Source organism: Frieseomelitta varia, unplaced genomic scaffold (assembly GCF_011392965.1).
Source record: "Frieseomelitta varia isolate USP_RPSP 00005682 unplaced genomic scaffold, Fvar_1.2 scaffold_216, whole genome shotgun sequence".
In the NCBI taxonomy this organism is placed as follows: domain Eukaryota; kingdom Metazoa; phylum Arthropoda; class Insecta; order Hymenoptera; family Apidae; genus Frieseomelitta; species Frieseomelitta varia.
The window spans coordinates 87225-107405 of NW_025109928.1; the positions used below are offsets into that span (position 1 = coordinate 87225).

The following is a 20181-nucleotide window of genomic DNA, read 5'->3' on the forward strand; positions in this document are numbered from 1 at the left end:
AAAAAAAAAAAAAGAAGGGAAAGAAATGTCCGGCGCGCGGTTTCAAGCAACCTTTTATACATAATTACCGAGTAATACCGATAACGAGAAACGTTAACGTAATAGGAATCTAGCCGAAAAGGCTGGCACATTGCGGTAAAAGTCTTTGTTACTTCGAATTGGTCGAACGAGTGTGCACCCAGTGTGTGCAACGTTTTAGAATCGTCGTGAAATACGCCATAGGGGTTCGCAATAGCAAATGGGAAGAGGAATAACATCGAACGATGTGATAGATGCCGATAACTCGCGTACCGTGGCGATCTTTCTCGCAGATCTGCCGTGGATCGTGGCGAAATTTTTCTTGTCACCTTGATGTTTTTGTCAGGGTAGAACAGGGAGTGTACAGCGTATTTGGAATATATTGTTATTAATTCGTATGTGAATGAAGAGCGAATGCACAGCAAGTAGAAACTCCTCGTAACAGGATTAATCTGCGAGTCTATTTGCGAATTCTATTTAGATACGTACGTTTTTGTACTGTGACATAATATTATTAGTTTGTTCGACGTGAACATTACTAATGAGAAATGATATATGATTTTAGCCATTCAGGAATGACGATTCTGTGCGACGTTTGTTAGATGTTATTTCAATTATATATAAACGGAATCAACTGCTGTTGTTTAACAATGATTATTATTTAAATCTACGAGAATTATCAAAAACGTTTAAATCGTCGTCGTCAGGCGTTGTCCTTGAAGAGTTAAAGCTATGACATTCTTAATATTCTCCAGTCGAAAACGTTGGCCGATCAATTCCATTAGAAATTATAAATGCGAACGTTATTTTTGAAATTAATAATTATTTGTGAAATTAATGAATAAAGTGAGTAAATTCGTCGAAAGTTGTACATCTTTGTGGATCGCAGTCAACCGTGGATATTGAATTCATGGATTACGGGGATTCTACTTGAAATATTCGAAAGTGATGCTTTGTTTTATTTACACACTTAGAATTGATATTTACGATTAAAATGATTGTTCCTACGTTGTGATCTTCGTGCCATGATTAAATCACGGGAGAGAAAGTAACTTTGTTTTTTTTTCTTTTTTCTTTTTGTTCAATTCGATAAATAAGTGAAGGTGAACTGAAATAACGCTAAAATTACCTACACCGAATACAATTTCATTATCATTATTTCTCAATTAGGCCAAAGTTGTATTTTTACCTAGGTGTTTCACATTTATTTATTATTATCGAGAGTTTGAATTGTAGAACTTTATCAGCTACATATAGGACGCGATTTTGTTTGCTTCCAAATTTTTATTCGCTCTAATCCTTCGCTGGTGGTCCGGTTATGAACATACATGATAATTCAAAATTAATTAATTCTGGAATCTCTAATTTCTTTTCAATTCCGTTGCTAATCTCTATCGTAATGAATGTAAAATCAAATAAGATAAATCTTGATAATCATGAACTGTACTATAGTCAAATTACTATAGCCGCGATACTAGTTGAGGATGAAACAAACTGGTATTCCAAATATGCTACACTTTCTCTACGAATTACCCGCAATTATCGACGATCAACGTCTGTTTCACTTACATTACATGCTGTCACTGTCATTCCAAGAATGAAACAAGCGAGAATCGAAAACGACTAACGCTGCAGCGTAATCTCGCAAAATACGAGAAGCCTGTAACGTTCCCCAACAATATACATTGTAACGCGATCTGTAACGTGTAACGTGTATGTGTCTCGATATAGGAAACAATACCGATTATCGTACCGTTTTTTGTCAGTTGATTGATTTTTATCATCGAGCCCCGTATGTTCGTGTTGCGAGCAGATATTACGCGTTTCGTATCGAGTCTCATTAAAAAGAACTTACGAACGCGTAAAAAAAAAAAAAAAAAAGAAGAAAGAAGAAAAAACGCGAGCGAACATTTCTAGCCCCCCCGAACATTTCTCGATTCTCTTACACGCGAATATTCGAAAAACACGCAGTTTGCTCGCGGTATTTCATTTTCATCGAAATTCTGTCGATTTGTGCGAATAGCCGTTCGAATGGAAAAAAAAAGAACGACGTGTTTTTCCCCCCCGATATGATGATACACCTTCGTGCGTTGACTTTATCGATCGAGAACGATGCGATTAATATTTGTATCAAAGGGTATTTCATATTGAAATTATAAATATAAAGTGTACATTTTCAGCTGCAACAATGTGGAATCTCAGATGTACGAGAGACACAGAGAGAGAGAGAGAGAGAGAGAGAGAGAGAGAGAGAGAGAGAGAGAGAGAAATTAATCGTTTCAACCGAGTGTAATTTTTTCGAGTCCGTGCAACCTGTTCGTGTAAAAGATATTTCGTTTGTTCGTTTTCGCTCCTTTTTTTCCAGGAAACAATCGAAAAAATACGCGTTTGAACAACACTTCGCGATAATGTTGCGTTTTTAAGAGAAACAATACTCGTCGCGGGTTCGTTCGTGAAGTTTCCCGCGTATGACGTATGTATGTACATGCGTATACGTTGATAACGAAGTTCGCGAAGGTTCGATGAATAGACATCAATTTTTCAAAAAAAAAAAAAAAAAAACAGGCAAAAATTGCTGTATATATACTTTTGTGAAAAGTAATGAACGCTCGAACGTCGACAACGTCGAAGAGGCAGTTGTGTGCTTGTAAAATGGTCAGTAAGAAAGCGCGACAATATAACCTAAAAAAACCATAACCTAAAAATACGGAAGTGTGCAAAGAAGAGTGGGTGGAGGTGTGTACGAGGAAAAGAAACGCGATGAATCGAAATGTCTCAGCTACGTTTCAGGCTATTTTCGTTGTTTACTGTTGCATAAGCTTTTATATAAAAAAAAGAAGAAAACAGAAAAAAAAAAAGATACGAACAACGGATCGGAGTGGCTTCTCGGCGCGCCGAATTCAAAAGCTGATTACACTCGCGAGCTATACACCAGGTGAAAGAAGATATGCGTTCGCGATGCATGCGTGATGAATTCAATTGCAATTCCGTTGCGAGGCAATATCGTACACGCTATAATCAACGAACGTTTGTTTGTAATATAAGAGGGACGCACGATGATCTGTAACTAATTACAGCCCCGTAATGAGATTCATCGATCATAGCGCTGCACCAAGCCAATCGATTCATTATTTATGAATTGTGTAAGAAACCTGTGATTGGATATTTACGTCTCCCTTGTCGCTTTTGCTTCGGTTCGTACGCGAGGTATATCATTTTCTCAGAATGAGTGAATTTCGAGATCAAGATGTTTGACCCCGTGCGCTGGCAACTGATTGGCGGACCATAACGAGTGACCGAACCGCGTGCAATAATTCGTCGCTTTCTTTTTAAACTTCGGAGACTGGGATAATATCCATTGGACAAAAATTACCAAGTAGTAATAAATTTATTATTTATCTTGCTGGGTTATATTTAACTGTACTTAAAACCTGCGGAAATATTGCAATTTTGGAGGGAAAAAATTCTCAATGTGCGCGGCACGTCATTCCAGCGCAAGAGGTTAGAAAGAAAATGGAAATTATTCGAGGATGAAATGAAATCGTTCTGTTACTTCGTTTAATCCTGCTACGTCTTTCTTTTTCTGATTAGCGAGAATTGTTAATACGCGTGATTTCTGTGTATCGTTTTCGAAAGGAACGAAAGTCCCTTTGCGTATAAATGGAAAAAACATTTATCAGGATCACAGCAGGGTTAAATCAATAAGTATAGTGGAATAGTTGCACGCGCTCAGCGAGAAGAAATTGAAATTTCTTTGAATGAAAATTATACCTAAGAAGAAACGCGTATGAATATTTCACGCAATCTTCTAAGGAGAAGTGACCAAGATTCTTTTTACTGGGAATGTAAATTTCAATGTCGTCAGCGGCTGCATCGAATCACATACTTGTAATGCTGTTTTGTAATCAAATTGAACGTGCTTGCGAAAGGGAGCAGTACAATAATTCATTGAGTGTTAAAAATCTTCTAAGTTTGTGAAATAGCTGTACAAACCATTTACACGTACCTACAGTGCAATTTACAGAACGAAACGAATGTAAAGTGGTAACGTGTGTGTGTCGAGTGTGACTTTTGTTTTCCACGAGGCATACTTACTCAACATGTTATGTCTGTTACGTTAAAACACGATACTGTCGGTACGCAAGTAGGAACGAAGGAATTAACTGACTATACGTATGTAGTAACGGTGTTGTCAATTTTTGTTTGAAAGCTTCTGACACGAACGTGACAATATAAGAAATTGACGAATGCTTAGATGAATAATTGAACGAGATATACTTTCTAAGGTTGCAAATCGTCGAGTACAACTTCGAGTATACGAATTCGAATTTTTTATTCGAACGTCGAGAAATGTCTGTTTCCCTTGATTCAACATTTGACAATAAAGCTTCTTAATCGGGTGAAGTTTAACCTTATCACCGAGTACGAAGCAGTCGTTCCTACTTTTATCTCTTGTACAAAAGCAACACACGCATATTAACACACATATATAAAAAAAGTGGAGAGTGTAAGATTTTAAAGCACAAACTCGAGGAATTATCGGCTTCTTTACGTTCACTACATCTTTCTTCATAATTCTTCTTTTTTTTCTTTTTCTTTTTTTTTTTGTTTCTTTTTCGACGATTACATACCGACAACTATTTAGATAAGAAATGAAGATGCGATGGGTGTCCGTACGAGGTAAAAAGGAGCTTTTCATACATCGTAGATGACAATTCGACTGGTCAGCACAGCGAGAAGACACGCTGAGAAAATCGAGAGAGCACGCGAAGAGAGGAAGAAAAAAAGAACCTCCGAGAAAAAGAAAAAAAAGAAAAAGAAAACGCTCGACTAATCGTGTATGTATGTATGTTCATTGTAATTGTAATACCAGCGTGAAGAACTGAAGAGGAATTCGGCCTGCTGATCGCTCCGTCCGTGTCGCACTTTGTAATTACGTACTGTAAATAATTCAACGACGAATATGTTAGCAAATACACGCGCATTGTGTGATTGTAAATACCAGACGTGAAGAAGATGTTTGTTAAATATAGAATACGTTACGTTTTTCAAAATCGTCCCGTTTGACTTTCTCGAAAGAGAAAAGAAAAAAAGAAAAAGAAACTTTCCTTCCGACCTTTGGCCTTTCTCCCCCAAACTTTTCTCCAAATTTTTCTCACCGGCCTTTGTAAAATTTCGTCGAGCCTGGGATGAAACTGGGAGAGCTGATCGTCCACCCGGTGAGTATCAATTTTACTTTATTCAGATCATTACATAAGCCAGCAACTTGTGGCACATACATGCGTACATACCATGCTGATTAACATATTCGAGATTGATGATGCAACTGTCACGTTGTCATTTAATATTTCTAAGTAAGACGCAGCATCTGCATCGTTAATCGAGCCGAGTGGCGTTAGTTTATTTGGTAATATTGGTGTACGCGGTTCGCCGATTTCGAAAAAAATTTTTGTAAGACACGCTCGTCACAATGGCAAACTACGTTAATTCTAAGGACAAGAAATATAATTAAGCTACATAATTTAATATAGTTATTTGATGATAGTTACGTACATAGAGGTTTCTAACGCGGGTGTTTAATAGCAATTGAATAAATAAGCTTTCGAGAAGATAAACAGAATTGATAAATTAGATACATGATTGGACGCGAGATTAATAATTTAGTTAACAGAGTTGATGATTAGATACAAAATTGATAAGTTAGATACATCAAAGTTTCTACATCAACACGTTGAATATTTTATTTTGAAAGTCCATTTTTCAAGCTAGCTGTTTTAAGCATTTACATTTCTACGTTGTCTTTTTTAAACAAATTGCAACTAATATATTTAAAATCACTAAGATTTTGTCACACAGGAAATTAGCTGATTAATAGAATGAAAAAGATTTTTTCATTCTCACAATTTCTTGACGACTTCTATCAAGTGTTATCGTACCGACGTGTTCAAGAGAAAAAGAAAGCGACGAAAAATATCGTGTACGGTTCGGTCACTCGTTATGGTCCGCGAATCAGTCGCCAGCGCGAGAGGTTAAATATCTCGATTTGAAGATAAATGGACTTGGGCCACATTCGAAATAAACGGCTCGTTTATACTTCAATCTGTATCGCGTTCGCAAATTGATTTTCTCGAAGTGACGCTCCAACCTTGACCAATGCACGTTGACTGATGAACCTCGTCCGAATTGACGGATTCATTATGGCAAATAAAATTTACGACAGGACGCTTAAACTGACTCGCGAAACGTAACTTGCCCTGCGGCAGTCGTAAAAGTACAACAACCCCGACTGTGACCGTTGAAGCATTACCTTCGATAGATAAAAATATACCTAAATAGCCGTTTGGATATAGCCAGGTACAGTTGGCGTTTCTTTCTCGAAAGAAAGTGGAGGGGAGGGGAGGGGGGAGAGGAAGAAAGAAGAAGTCCCGTAAGAAAGGAGATCCGAAAAGATCTCTGGGAGTCTAAACGAGACTACCTGAGAAGGGACAAATCCCCGGTGCCGCATGTGATTAAGTCCTTTTCATAGAGCTACGGAATCCGAATCAAAGAAAAGAAAAAGAAGGAGAGAGGGAAGAAGCGAAAAAAAAAAAAAGGAAGGTGGAGCAAGGTAGGAAGATGTAGTAGGCTTGGGTTCCACCGGAGAGAGGGAGCATTGTGCGAGATTTTTGCGAGACAAAAGCGCGGGGCATGGTGCGCGGGGATATCGTCCGATGTGCCGTGGCCCGGCCCGGGGGAGTAGAGGGCAAAAGGGAAAGATGGGCATTCATCGCGAAGCAGCCCGCTCCAGGATGGACAAGTGAGCGGATTCGCCTGAATGTAGGAAACTACCTGAATGCCGCGCGCCAGAGTTTGTTTCCCTCGCCGTGCACCGATCTTTTCGTTCCCTCCTCTCCCCAAACTGCCTACGCATCGAATGCCTACTGCTACGAATTTTTCTTTCGCTAGACGAAGGCCGTTCTTTCCTTTTGTTCCTCGTAGAGAAATACACTTGCGACGATTTTTTTCTTAACCACTCGCGCTGACAACTGATTGTGGACCATAACGAGTGACAGAACCGTATACATCACTGGATAGAAATCATTGAGAAGTAACAAATTTATTATTTTGTTCTGCCTGTTTACTTAGGTATACTTAAAACTGAGAAAAATATTACAATTTTGGAACAAAAAATTCTCGACGTGCGTGACACGAGGTTAATCAACCACTCGCGCTGACAACTGATTGCGGACCATAATGAGTGACCGAACCGTGTACATCACTGGATAGAAATTATTAAGAAGTAACAAATTTATTATTTTGTTCTGTCTGTTTCGTTTTACTTAGGTATTCTTAAAACTGAGAAAATATTACAATTTTGGAACAAAAAATTCTCGACATGCGTGGCACGTCATTCCAGCGCAAGAGGTTAATCACTTGCGCTGGCAACTGATTGCGGACCATAACGAGTGACCGAACCGTATACAATAATTTGTCCCTTTCTTTTTGAACTCGTCGGTATAATGTCGATGGATAGAAATTATTGAGAAGTAATAAATTTATTATTTTGTTTTACTTAAATATATTTAAAACTGAGAAAATATTACAATTTTGGGAAAAAAGTTCTCGACGTGCGTGGCACGTCATTCCAGCGCAAGAGGTTAAAAGTGACAGATACACTTTTGAATGAAAATGTAATCGATTTAAGATATATATATATATATATAGTGTACGGGTCAGTTTTTCTTAAAAACATACATACAGACCCATTTTATTGGAAATAATTGAAAAATTTGACTGTAAAGAATACACAATTATACATTTACTTACTTAAAATCCAATTGACTTCCGAGTCTTTACTTCCCGAGTGACATTTATGGTCTTCAGGTAGCACCTTTGTTCCTTCCAGGGATTTCGCAGGTCCTAGAAGATCCTTTATGTCTGTTTTTCCTTTAATGCGAATTTTATCGTGGAGTATCCTGCAACGAACATAAATTAAACAAAATCTTAAAATATCCTTTGTTACAGAACGTACAAACGTATTTACATGTACATGTGAAATATATAAAATAAGATCATATAGACATACGTGTTATTTAATTTTATATTTAAGTTCTTATATAATAATTTTATACTCAAATTTCATATATTGCACGCGTGTGTAAATTTGCAAAGAGAGGAGAGAGCACGAGGATCGGTCCTCGTACTTCCTCGCACTTCGTTTGATTTAACAATTTATTCATTGTCGAAGAAATCGAAGATTCCTCGCTTCGTATCGAGTCATCGTACAATAGAACAAATTCTTAAGTTATTAGAGCAACACCGTTCAATTCTCATTCTCGGTATTAAAAACGGTGTTCCCTGGAGTATAGCAACCGAAACTACTCGACAAATTGCAACGTGCATACTAGGCCAGTATACGTGTCAATCACATACTGCATAAGAAACAGGTGTAGATAAAAATTCACGTAAAAAGTGAAAGACGCGACGCAGATGGCATTTTGGTCCATCGATTGAAGTGTGACAGAAGAATGTAGGCTTAAATCACGAACCGAAATTAACATTAATTAAATTTTCACCTTCTGATCACGCATTAGGATTTCCATAGTTGCAAACTATGCAGAACTATCTTATTACGTATTACGTGTTTGATAGCTGGCCAACATCCAACAGAATGAAAGTCAACGTCACAAAACGTGCGCATATCATTTTGCACGCCACGGAAATCTCTACGCGCGAACAATATGGAATAATGTGTAACCACGCTATACCACGATTCAGCTCCGAGTTCATTTAGGATTACACGTAGATAACGAACTCGCGTGGAAGTGGCGTGCGATACAAAAAAATAAAAAGCATTGAATTATTTAGCGAACTTCGCGGGTCGACCGACATCAAGAGAGTGCAAAATTAGAATGTCTGCAAAATTAAAACCCGCCGGGAGTCCAATTTTGATAAGTGGCTGTCAAATCGCTTGCGAGAGGTAGACAGTTTCGAGTTCAAATTTTTTTTCTGCGCGACATACGTATCAGAAACGACGCAGAGTGTCAAAGTTTCATCTCCGCGCTCGTATTGTAATATAATTCTAGAATACTAATTGCGTGATTAAAAATATTCTCTACGTACGCTAAATATTCAATTCAATTCAAATGAGCTTCTGTGTCTTTTACGCGTCTCTTTGGCAAAAGCGACAAACACTTTAGCAAATCGTCAGGTTCTATTGCACGATTGCTGCGAGATTCTTGTAACGCACGCATAGATTACAGTTAGAAAGAAATAAAATGGGAAGGAGCGACACTCAATTTAAATTACTTTCGCGCGCGAATGTTAATAAGCTTATTTCATAATTAGAATTACATTTTCCATTGTTCATTTTGCGAGTAGAAATTAGCCCCCCTCCCCTTATATAAAAGTGAACGCAATTGTGATACATTCGCAATATTCATTAACGTAAGTACTCTTAACATAAATTACACGTTCTGCTGGTTTAAGTTGATACGTATGTACATTTAAACTATGATACCATGCTTATATATATATATATATATATATATATATATATATATATATAATTTATATAATTATATTATAATATAATTTAATTATCTATATATATATATATATTATATTATTTATATTATATAAAATTTATATAATAATATTATATATTATAATTTATATTATCTACATATATATATTATATTATTTATATTATATATATATGTTTGCTACTACCTGAATGTTTTAAACATTCTATTAGCCGAACTGCATATTTTCTTGCTCGTGTACTTTGCTATCGAATACAAATATAGTTCCTACAGTGAACTTTATCTTCTATTACAAAGCTGATACTGTAGCAAGCGTTAGAAATGTTGCGTATAATGAAATCCAAGAGCAAACACTGTTTTAATTGTTGAACCGAAACAAAATGGTCATCATGGTTTGGAAATTGGACGTAAAAGGCCATAAAAAAATGTGATGACATTAAAATACCTAGAATTAATGATCTGGACTAATGGGCTAATGATCTAGAATTAATTGGGAAACAGAAACGTGCAATCGAAAGTTACTCGAACGAACAAAATCCGGATTCTCTCGTCAGAAAAAGAGAAATGTCAGATATGTATATATTTCGGAATGCCTCCATTGCATCATGGCCAAGATCTTGGAATAGTTATTTGTAGTTAGTTACGTATATTAAGTACATGTATTAAGTTGATTATACTATAGTATAATTTATAGTTAGTTACAATAGTTAACATAAAAGGATCTAATCTAATTTGAGTTAATATGACTTGTATGTGATAAAAAAAAGAAAGACAGATAACGTATCAACGTTTTGGCGGTAGGGCTCTTTCTCGATTCTGATTCTCCGGTCAAAATTTTGTAATTTCTCACCGACAAGAATCACAAAATTAACAAAAACGTATCGAAATATAAATACCATGCATTATACACGCAGTAAGAGAGAATCGATTTACGGTTTAATTTCACTTTTCACGTCTATAATCCAACCAACAAGTAGAAAATAGTATTAGGTTATCGAGTGTGTTTTTAGGAAAAGTCTGCCTCGAAAATTTGTTCCGCCTCTGAAAATTAAAATGGGGATGTAATAAACTTGCTGGAGAAGTGGTATTTGAAAGATTGTTGCTACATAATGAAAACCGCGTGGTGTAGCATTACAGATGTTGCGCGAAAAAAAGAGCACGGCCTCTTGTGTTTAATGAAGTTGCAGAAACGAGGAGGAAACAATTTCGCGGGATACAACAGAAACACATTTCAATATAGCGCGAGTTACTGTATGTTGATATACGGGGAATGCAATAACAATGATGCAATAATACGGTGATTTCAATCTGATCAAAGTATACTGCTTCGACTTTAATTGTCAAAGATATTGTTGATACCAATATTTATTGTACATTCGTTTCAAAGAAGATGCAAAACCTAGAAATAGTATATCTTTGAAAATAATTTGAAGAAGAGAAAGACGCTCATGTTCCTTCAATTCCTGCTTAATCACTTGCGCTAGTATGTAACTGGTTGACGGACCATAACGAGTGACCAAACCGTATAAATTCTTTTTTTTTTTAATTCATCGGTACATCACTGGATAGAAATTACTGAGAAGTAATAAATTTATTATTCGCTTTGCCTGGGTTGTATTTCAATATACTTAAAACTGAGAAAATATTGCAATTTTGGGCCAAATATTCTCGACGTGCGTGACACGTCATTCCAGCGCAAGAGGTTAACCACGTTGCGCTGGCAACTGATTGCGGACCATAACGAGTGACCGTATACAATAACTCGTCTTCTTTTTGAATTCATCGGCATATCATTGGATAGAAATGACCAAGAAGCAATAAATTTATTATTTGTTTTGCCTAGGTTCTATTTCAATATACCTAAAACTGAGAAAATATTGCAATTTTGTGCCAAATGTTCTCGACGTGCGTGACACGTCATTCCAGCGTAAGAGGTTAATATAATATAATATATATCTATATTATATTCCTGTAAGAAAAAGAATCTTCGAATTCTCAGAATCGTTTGATGGATTTTTATACACGATACTCGTACGAAACTTGGAAACCCATCAAACGATTCTAAGAATTCGAAGATTCTTTTTCTCACGGGAGTAGTATCTACGTGTTTCGATGAAGAGAAACGTGCGCGCGCGCGTGCGAATATAATTGTTGTGCAAGTGTTGCGAGGCTGTTACGCGAGGTAAAATCGTGTTTTTGAAGAGGAACAAAGTCGAATTGGCGAGGCAAACGCAGAATTGTTCGGACGAACGTTAGACGTTCTGTTGTGCAGTGGCGGGCGGCCAACGTACAGGTGGGTTATATAAGAGTATTTTAAAGAATTCCGCCGGCGCGAAGGCTCGCTCGTCTTCTTTCTGCTTTAGTTCGGTTGAGCTAGCGCCCCGATCCAGCCCTGGCGCAACTCTTTTTTTTTCCCCGGGCCTACGGACTTCTACTTCGCGTTGGTAGGTTAGATACCTCTCTTTTTGCTTCATTGTACGTTCGTCAGTACGTTTTTGTGCACATCTTTCCCACTCCCTGGCTCTTCCCTCAAGCCGCCCTCTCTTCGGCTCTCTCTCACCCTGCGCCCGAGAGCGCTCGCTTTTTCCTATTTTTTAACATTTTCTTTTCTTCAATGCCTTAAAATGCAAAAATAAACGAGACCCCGACGGGACGGCAAGGAATTGACCGCCGGCGAACGTTCCCGTATTTTTCCACAATATCCGCCGCGACTTGGAAAAATCAAATTTCTCTCTGGAAATGTTCCACACGGCGAGAATCGTCGAACCAGAGAGAAAACTTTTTTTTTCACGGTGTCTGCAAATTCGGGGAACTATTTATTCGATGGGATCCATGGACAATAGGAAAGCGGCCGGTAGCTCAGAGCCATCGTCTCTGCCCGTTCGGCTACCTTCCTCTTCGTCTCTCCGAGTCTCTCTCTCACTCACTCACTCACTCACTCACTCACTCACTCACTCTTGCGTGCGTTCTCTCTTTCTCTCTCTCTCTCTCGTTCTCTCTTTTTCTCTCCTACCCTTTTGCCCTCACTCTCTCGTTCACCCAGTCTCGTAGCTGTCTTTCTCTCTCTCGTCGTTCGCGGCTTTCGCTCGTGCCGCCGCTCCTCTCTTCGTCCTTCCAACGGGACCGACGCGAAACTATTGACCGATCCGTTAACGAAAAACTCGCGTTTTCTACCATCGGCGAGCGACCGACGATCGTTCGGTATCTCAAGTTTCGCTTGGTCGGGTTTGCCGTTCGCGAAGATCGGCCAGTTCGCGGCGATCGACGACCGGCGAATTTATCAAAAATCGAGCAACGTTCGACCGTCGGTCAATACATTCCCGAGCGTATTTGTCGTCTCTCTCCTGAACGAGACCTCCTCTGCCGTCTCTTACGTTCCTCTCGCCTTCCCCGTCGACGCTGCTACTTCCTCTCTTTTTCCTTCTCGCTCTCTCTCTTTCTCTGTCTCTTGCGCGCGCGCCCCTAACTCACACCCCACCCACAACTCCTCTTTACTCCCCGCTTGTTCCCTGCCGCTCGGCAACTCCTCCTCCTCCTCCTCCTCCTCCTCTGCCTCCTCGTGTTCCTCCCCTCCCCGTGACTCACCCTACGCACGCTCGTCATCCACCTCTTTCGCTCGTGGGCCCTCTCGCTTGCTCGCTCGCGCGCGCACCTTCGCTCGCACACTCACTCACTCGCTTCCATTCTCCCACTCCCGGTCGCTTTATTCGTCGTGAAACTTTTTATGTTGTATATATTAAAGGGAATGTATCAACCGCCTTTCCGTTAAAGCAGATATTGTCAAATTAAGGGGAATCAACGGTGGTGTACGCTCGTCGGAGCAAGTTGCACTTGCAACTTCCACCGTTTGAGCAAGTGTAACGAGCGTCTGCGTAAACTTCGCCCCGGCCCTCTCGCGTATTTTTGTGCCCTTAAGGGCACCACAGCAGGTGAAAGTGCCCCGCCGAGCCTCGGAGACTTCCTTTCTTTCCTTCTTCCTTTTCTCTTTCGTTCTCGTTCGTTCGTTTGCTCGTTCTCCCTCTCCCTCTCCGTCTGTCTCTGTCTCTGTCTCTATCTGTCTCTCTCTGACTCTTCTTTTTGTGTTCTTTCATTCCGCTTCTTTCTGTTAGACAGAACGTATGATCGGAAACGGTGAGGAAAGTAGGAAAGCTAGTAGACTTGTGCCATTCGCTCTGTCTGATTCGCTCCTGTATTACACGGCACTCTGATCTGCTCTCGTCCAATGTTCTTAATTAACAAAAACTAACGAGAAGTTAATAAACCATCTAAAATCCAAAGCAATGTCTTTCAGAGAAGTTTAGAGGGAAAGACGTGTATGTTGTTTTAATTTAGGAAGTCAAAAATCAGACTAACGTTTTCGTCTCGAGAAGAATCTCCGATTTCCAGACTTCAATGTTAAGGCGTCGTTTATTTCGTAGGCAAAAAAATGTTGATAACTTTACGCATAAAACGATCGTAATGATGTCACATCATGCAAATCGTGTATGTAAGTTTCAATTCCAAGAATACTCTTTTCGTTTTACGTATACATACATATTCATGTCATTTACGTAGGATTCAAGTGTACTTTTAATAGAACAAACAACATTTTCAAACTGTATATGTTTTCGTCGATAAAGCTCAAGATAGTGATCGAAGAAGAATTCAAGAAGTTTTCATTTAAACACACAGTTCTGACAGTCTTACTTTTCTCTGTTACGAAAGTATTAAGGTCATTAATTAGAAATTAAATTAAATTAAACGGTAAATGTTACGCTCAAATGTGCGTAATCGCAATAATTATACATATATAAATAACAGTTATGGTAATTAATTTGTACATCGATTAAAGAATTATTTAAAAACCGCATTTAAAATCATAATAATTTTGTATTATAACTATATGATTAAAACAATAATATAGTAATTTTTCTAAAATTTGCAACGATGACTTTTAAATCGCTGATTAAATCAATTACATTAAATATACAATCATTCCTATCGTGGATCCAATAGACGTGAATAAACATTCTGAATTGAATTTCTCGGAATTCGTATAATTATGACTTCACGACGAGACGTAACTTCTTTTTTTTTTTCTTCTTCAGAGAGCAAATTGCATTATTATTTAGACTTATCTGTGGATTTCATTTTTCTTTAAGTTTGCGTTGGTCCTGACCTCTCCGTTCTGTCTGTTTTGTTATTAATTTCCAATTTATTAAAGATATCGTACATTAATTATATTCAGCAGCATGTGCAGAGCTTTAATAGTTCACGTAACAATCACAATGAATTAAATAGAATCCCATTTGCCAACGTTTCGCGACTCCTCTCGAATCATGCCATATTTTCGATTATACGCGCTCGCATAGCGACAAATAATTATTAATTATTTCTCTTAAGGTTTCATCAATTTCCATTTGTTCGTTGTATCTAGCAAATGAGTAAAATATAAGTATGAAATGAAGATACCCATCGAAAACGAATGTTCCATTCTGTCACGGATATTCGTACATATTACAAGCGTAAGTATATACATTTTACATATTGTGTACCACCTGAAGAATCTGCGACGAAGTATATATTATAGTAGTTATTATCTACGAGTAAAAAATTGCTCGCTGGCTGTTTCATTAGAAATTTTATTCCCAGCTAAAATAACTGATCGATTTTGCACGTAATGTAACCCTATATATTATCTTCCAACGGTGCACGAGGGTGCCTTGAGATTTTCAATTGAATGCGTCACAGGACGTCCTTCTGGTCTTGGCGTACGTTCTCCCTTGCCTATACCCGGACAGCCTGCAAAATTACTGACTCATTAGCCTCCTGAAATATTTTCTAGAATTACGCCGCCGATATTATCGCGGCTACTCTCAACGTCACCGGCACGCTCGCCGCGGAACTTGTCGATTCAGAGAAAAATTTTTATTTTTCCATCGATCGTTAACGCGTGATCGGACGCTGTCCCGCGTGCACCGCGACAAGAATTTCCCTACGATCCGAACAAACATCGCGAACGGAAAATATTTTGTCGGCGGAGTTGCGTTCCACGCAACTAGTAACGCCATCTAACGTGACTTGTCCGAAATTTTCGACAGTCAGAAAATCGGGCGAAACTGGTCGATGACGGTGGCGTCGATCGGCCATGGATTCACGCGATCCACGCCAGTTGCCGATCGCCTCGACGTCGCGAGCCGTGCCATTATTTTGCCGGCGCATTGTACGTATGGTATATTAGGATTAAAGTGGATCTCACGTTGTGCTTCGTTCGTTGGTATAAAGGGAATGCCACGATATTAAAGTCTGCAAAGCTACAGTGTCCCGTGCGCCGATATCTTCGATACTGCGCGCCTCTTTCCTTTCTACTCCCTGTCCGATGGTCACTCCTACTCTCCACTCCCACTCTCGTCCTCACTTCGAATTTCTGTTTTAATTTTCATTTCGTCTAATTTCTCTTTTCCCACGCAATCTTTCCGACACGCTGCACGATGTAACGTCATATGTTTGCTTCGTTTTTGTCATGCGTGTAGCATGTTCAAATTGCTCGAGGATTCTTCGAAGATCGTTCAGATGATTTTCAATCTTCATACTTTGCAGTACGTGATCGGTTATTTTAGCCATTTGACGTAACTGATTGTTTGATTATTATGCATTATACATATAACTTGTAATGTCTCTTATTAACGTTTGATTGTATTTATTCTTCTTTTGAGAGAGTCTAATTTAAACGAAATTGTATTATTTGACATTGAAATATGATATCGGCCCAGAGACACGAATCGACGTAATTCCACTCGTATATATTTGTTTGAATAACGTTCGTCGACTTTTTTTTCAAATAATTTTGGTACTAAAGATATTTTATCTCTAATTTCCTAGAACTTCGCAGAATACACGTAATGAAATTGGAAATTAAAATATCTTCAATTAATTTCATCAATCAACCATTACTCATTACAACCATGTTACCTCATTACTTTCTTTTTTTTTTTGTAGAACGAGAAAACGATTCGATCTATGTAAAGAGAGATGTATATTTTTATTCAAAAATCTCTATTTTAATATTTTCTTCTGTTCTTAACTGAAAAAAAAAAATTAGACACGACTTGCCCCCAATTGCGTAACTCGCCTTACATCTACGCACATATGATACAGAGAGCAATCAGTTTCAGAACTTAAAATCAAAAGTAACTTGAAATGTAAATGAATTTCGTTATTTTAGTAATGAATTCTTTTTGTTCGCTTTCTATTTCGTCGAATAGAAATCTGAAAAATTTTAAGAACGATGCATGCACCGATTCGTAACAGAGAATCCGTAAATTTTTACGAGCGAGTCGTTTAAAAGAAAGGAACACGCTCGATCGTAGTATGAAAGGGAAGAAGGATGAAAATTGTAGTTGTCGTTCGCGTTTAAATCAACGAAATAATCAACAGCGATGGCAGCTCGGAAGAATTTTAATTTAACCGTATTTTAAGTGTATGATAGAAAGAGAAAGAGAGAAGGGAGAGAGAGAGAGAGAGAGAGAGAGAGGAGCGATAAAAAGAGTGGAGAGCAACATGGATTGGCTTACATGCCACCTGTAGCACGATGCCAGGGTAGTAGGGGAATGCGGTCGACTCGATCGCTGCGATATCGCTTAAAGGTCGGGAAGGGATTCATCAATAAAGTTTACTATTTTTCCGATATCGCTTTTCCAATTCTATAAATCGCCGTATAGAGGAGGTTTGCGTATACATAGGCGGTTCGGGGGCGCGCACGGCCAGAAGAGAGGCCAGTTATGAATGGGCTACGTCGGTTGACGTTAATCTACCACTTCATCTCTCTCATCCAACTCCGTGCTGCTGCTGCTACTGCTGCACCGCGCTCCGCGGCAATCTCACCACTCCGTCCCCCCTACCGCGCTGTTCGTGTTCTACATCTGTGTCTGCGATATGCCAGTGTCGAGTGTGTGTTTGTGTATGTGTATGTGTATGTGTGCATGCGCGCCGCTTCTCGCATTTACCCCTGACCAATTGTTTCGTTGGCAAAAGAGAAGAGAAAAACGCCACGGGTACGGAACGTGGCGCGCGCGAATGCGAACCTTTGACGAAAAAATGCTTCAACCATCGTGTTGTGTACGACTGCCTGGCTACTAAATTAAATCGCTCGTTTTCGACGCATCCGTCCGTTTACGCGCGAACAAAAAGAAGAACAACCAGCGAAAGAGAAAGTTTTAAAACGAACGATAAAGCCACGTGTTTACATCGACACCTATACCAACCCGATTAATTCCCGTTATACCCGGGAAACCTAGTTTCACTTGCGTTCTAATCGTTCCACCCCGAACGAGCCCGTTTATTTTCCATCCGAGTTATCGTTAATGAATCGGGATTGAATTATCATTAATTAATTAATCAGGCAAATTTACTTATTGAACGTCGAATCTTCTTTCTCGGTTTTAATTAATTTGGCGATCCGAGCGTTGCCAATTGCCAAATATGTTTTCCTCTAGCAAAAATTGGAATCGCTTTTCAGGTTTTTTTCTCGTGATCTATAGATCTGATGTTTTCGGTAACGATGTCGAAACGTGTTCTAATATTAAGTAATATTAACTCTTTGTTAATAGCTTGTTTAAAAAATCAGTTTCCAATTAAATTTTTCATTAACATGCGACACGAACGTAACTTAGTTATACTTTGTAAACGAGTGTAAACAGTAAACATATTTGTCATAGATTGCATCTCTTGTTTATGGCGCGTAATCATATTATTGAACATCTAATAAGTACTCGAGCGTGTAGTCTGCTGTTCATGGTTGATAAAAGTAGGTTTATGAGTAACTACGTTAGTTGTTCATTCTCTATAAAATCTCTTTAAATCTATAGAAATACGTACATACTATATTGAAATTATATCATCATTTTGAACCCTTGTTAAATGATCTCCTCATTAATCGCTCTGTTACATTTCATTATTTGCATTTATTCCTAAACATTTTTCAATTTTCCATACTCAAGATCGAATGAAGTGACATCTAAAATCTTTTGAAGATGTCCCCTAACATATGTGTGTCAAGATTATTTATTATCGAATTTGACTACCCTGTACTGGATAATCTTATTATTTAAATTATATAACCGACAAATTTAGAAAAATGTGATTATAGAACGTAGATGTACGAAACTTTGCTTACAAAAATATTAGTTTGCATTTTTTCTTCTTTATTAGAAGTCGTTGCAAATTAAAGATATTCAGTAAAAAAAAAAAAAAAAATTACAGCGCATCCGCACAAAGAAATAGTTAATTCATGGATGGAAATTAATTGTTATATTTTTGGAAACTAGCTCTAAAACTAAAGTTACCGAAATCAGAAACATTAGAAAGAGTAATAAAAGGGAGAAGAATTATAGATATAGATATAGAATAATTACTTGAAAATTTTCAGAAAATAAATTGGAAATACAATTTAATACAAAATATAGGTTTTTATTTAAATACAAAAAAAAATAGACATTTATCAGCAGCTGCTTACATGTTAATTATTTATTATTATTACATAAATTAAAATAAAAATATACTTTTTTCTTACGGCATTTTTTCTTTACGTATGTATATTATTATTTAAAAATAATACATTTAATAAGTAATTTGTTTGTTTCTCTTATACATTGATAGAAATGTTATATTTGCAGAATATAATATTAATTAAATAGAAATCAATATGGAAGAGCATATATGTCGCAACGCATATATACGTACAAGTTTAATTAAAATATCTTTATATTGCAATATCTTTCATGATAAATTGTTTTTCCTCAATACATCATTTATTAGCATTTACAATTTGTAACACTAACTAGAATACGGATTGCAGAAAAATGTTATTCACAAAATAACAAAGTAAATAACAATTCTTTCAATTATTGTCATTAATTTATTTCTGTCACTGTTATGTTTATTCCACGTACAAAATGTTCGTTTCAATCGATATACAATAATTAATGTTAAAGCCTGATATAAATTTGAATATATTCGACAATGTACGGTATAGATAAAAATACGTACAAAACTTATATATGATAGTATTAAAAAATACTGAAAAACATTTTGACTGAGAAATTTCATGTCAATATCACTATACAATAATATAATTTGTATAATCCTCATATTATAAAAAATTTGGACCAGAATAAACGATATACATAACAATAAATTTTCTTTTTCTGGAAGTAATTGTTTCGCGTTGCTATTTTTCTGTGTTATCAATATAAATTTATTTAAATAAAGTACAGTATAAGTTTTAATATTTTTGAAACAATTCCATAAAGTGTTTTCTTGCATTGTTTTTATAACTATGTATTTCATCCTAAAGTTTAAAAAATATAATTCTATACTAAACATCTAAATATAATAATACTAAATATATAAGTTTTATAACTAAGTCATAAGTGGAATGTTGGAATGATACATAGAAATCTAATACATAACTAATCATAAATTATCATTCGTAAAATTGGCTATTTTTATGAGCAAAAATACTATTAACTTAATTGTGACTGGAATATATTTACTTTGTACGAACAGAGTTTTAATTTAATATAATACAACTAAAATAAATTACTTATATGCAACTTTAGATATGTATACACGCATAATTTTATATATAGGCACCTATATA

General features: G+C 37.2%; 1 protein-coding gene and 1 long non-coding RNA gene across 3 annotated transcripts; both read right to left on the bottom strand.

The window, feature by feature from the left end:
* Window positions 1-6113: 6113 nt before the first annotated feature.
* On the bottom strand, window positions 6114-13009 carry LOC122527377. Its single transcript, XM_043651495.1, has 3 exons — window positions 12556-13009; window positions 7825-7973; window positions 6114-6325 (listed from the first exon to the last, which is right to left on the bottom strand). Exons 1-3 carry the CDS (start codon window positions 12717-12719, stop codon window positions 6114-6116), a joined length of 525 nt encoding a protein of 174 aa, XP_043507430.1. The 5' UTR covers window positions 12720-13009.
* Window positions 13010-13930: 921 nt separating this feature from the next.
* LOC122527385 lies at window positions 13931-16100 on the bottom strand. Of its 2 annotated transcripts, XR_006306333.1 has the most exons (3): window positions 15781-16088; window positions 15059-15323; window positions 13931-14954 (listed from the first exon to the last, which is right to left on the bottom strand). It is a non-coding gene; the product is annotated as an uncharacterized LOC122527385 (long non-coding RNA). The 2 variants fall into 2 exon arrangements; XR_006306332.1 differs by having other exon boundaries at window positions 13931-15323; window positions 15781-16100.
* Between the last annotated feature and the right edge of the window lie 4081 nt (window positions 16101-20181).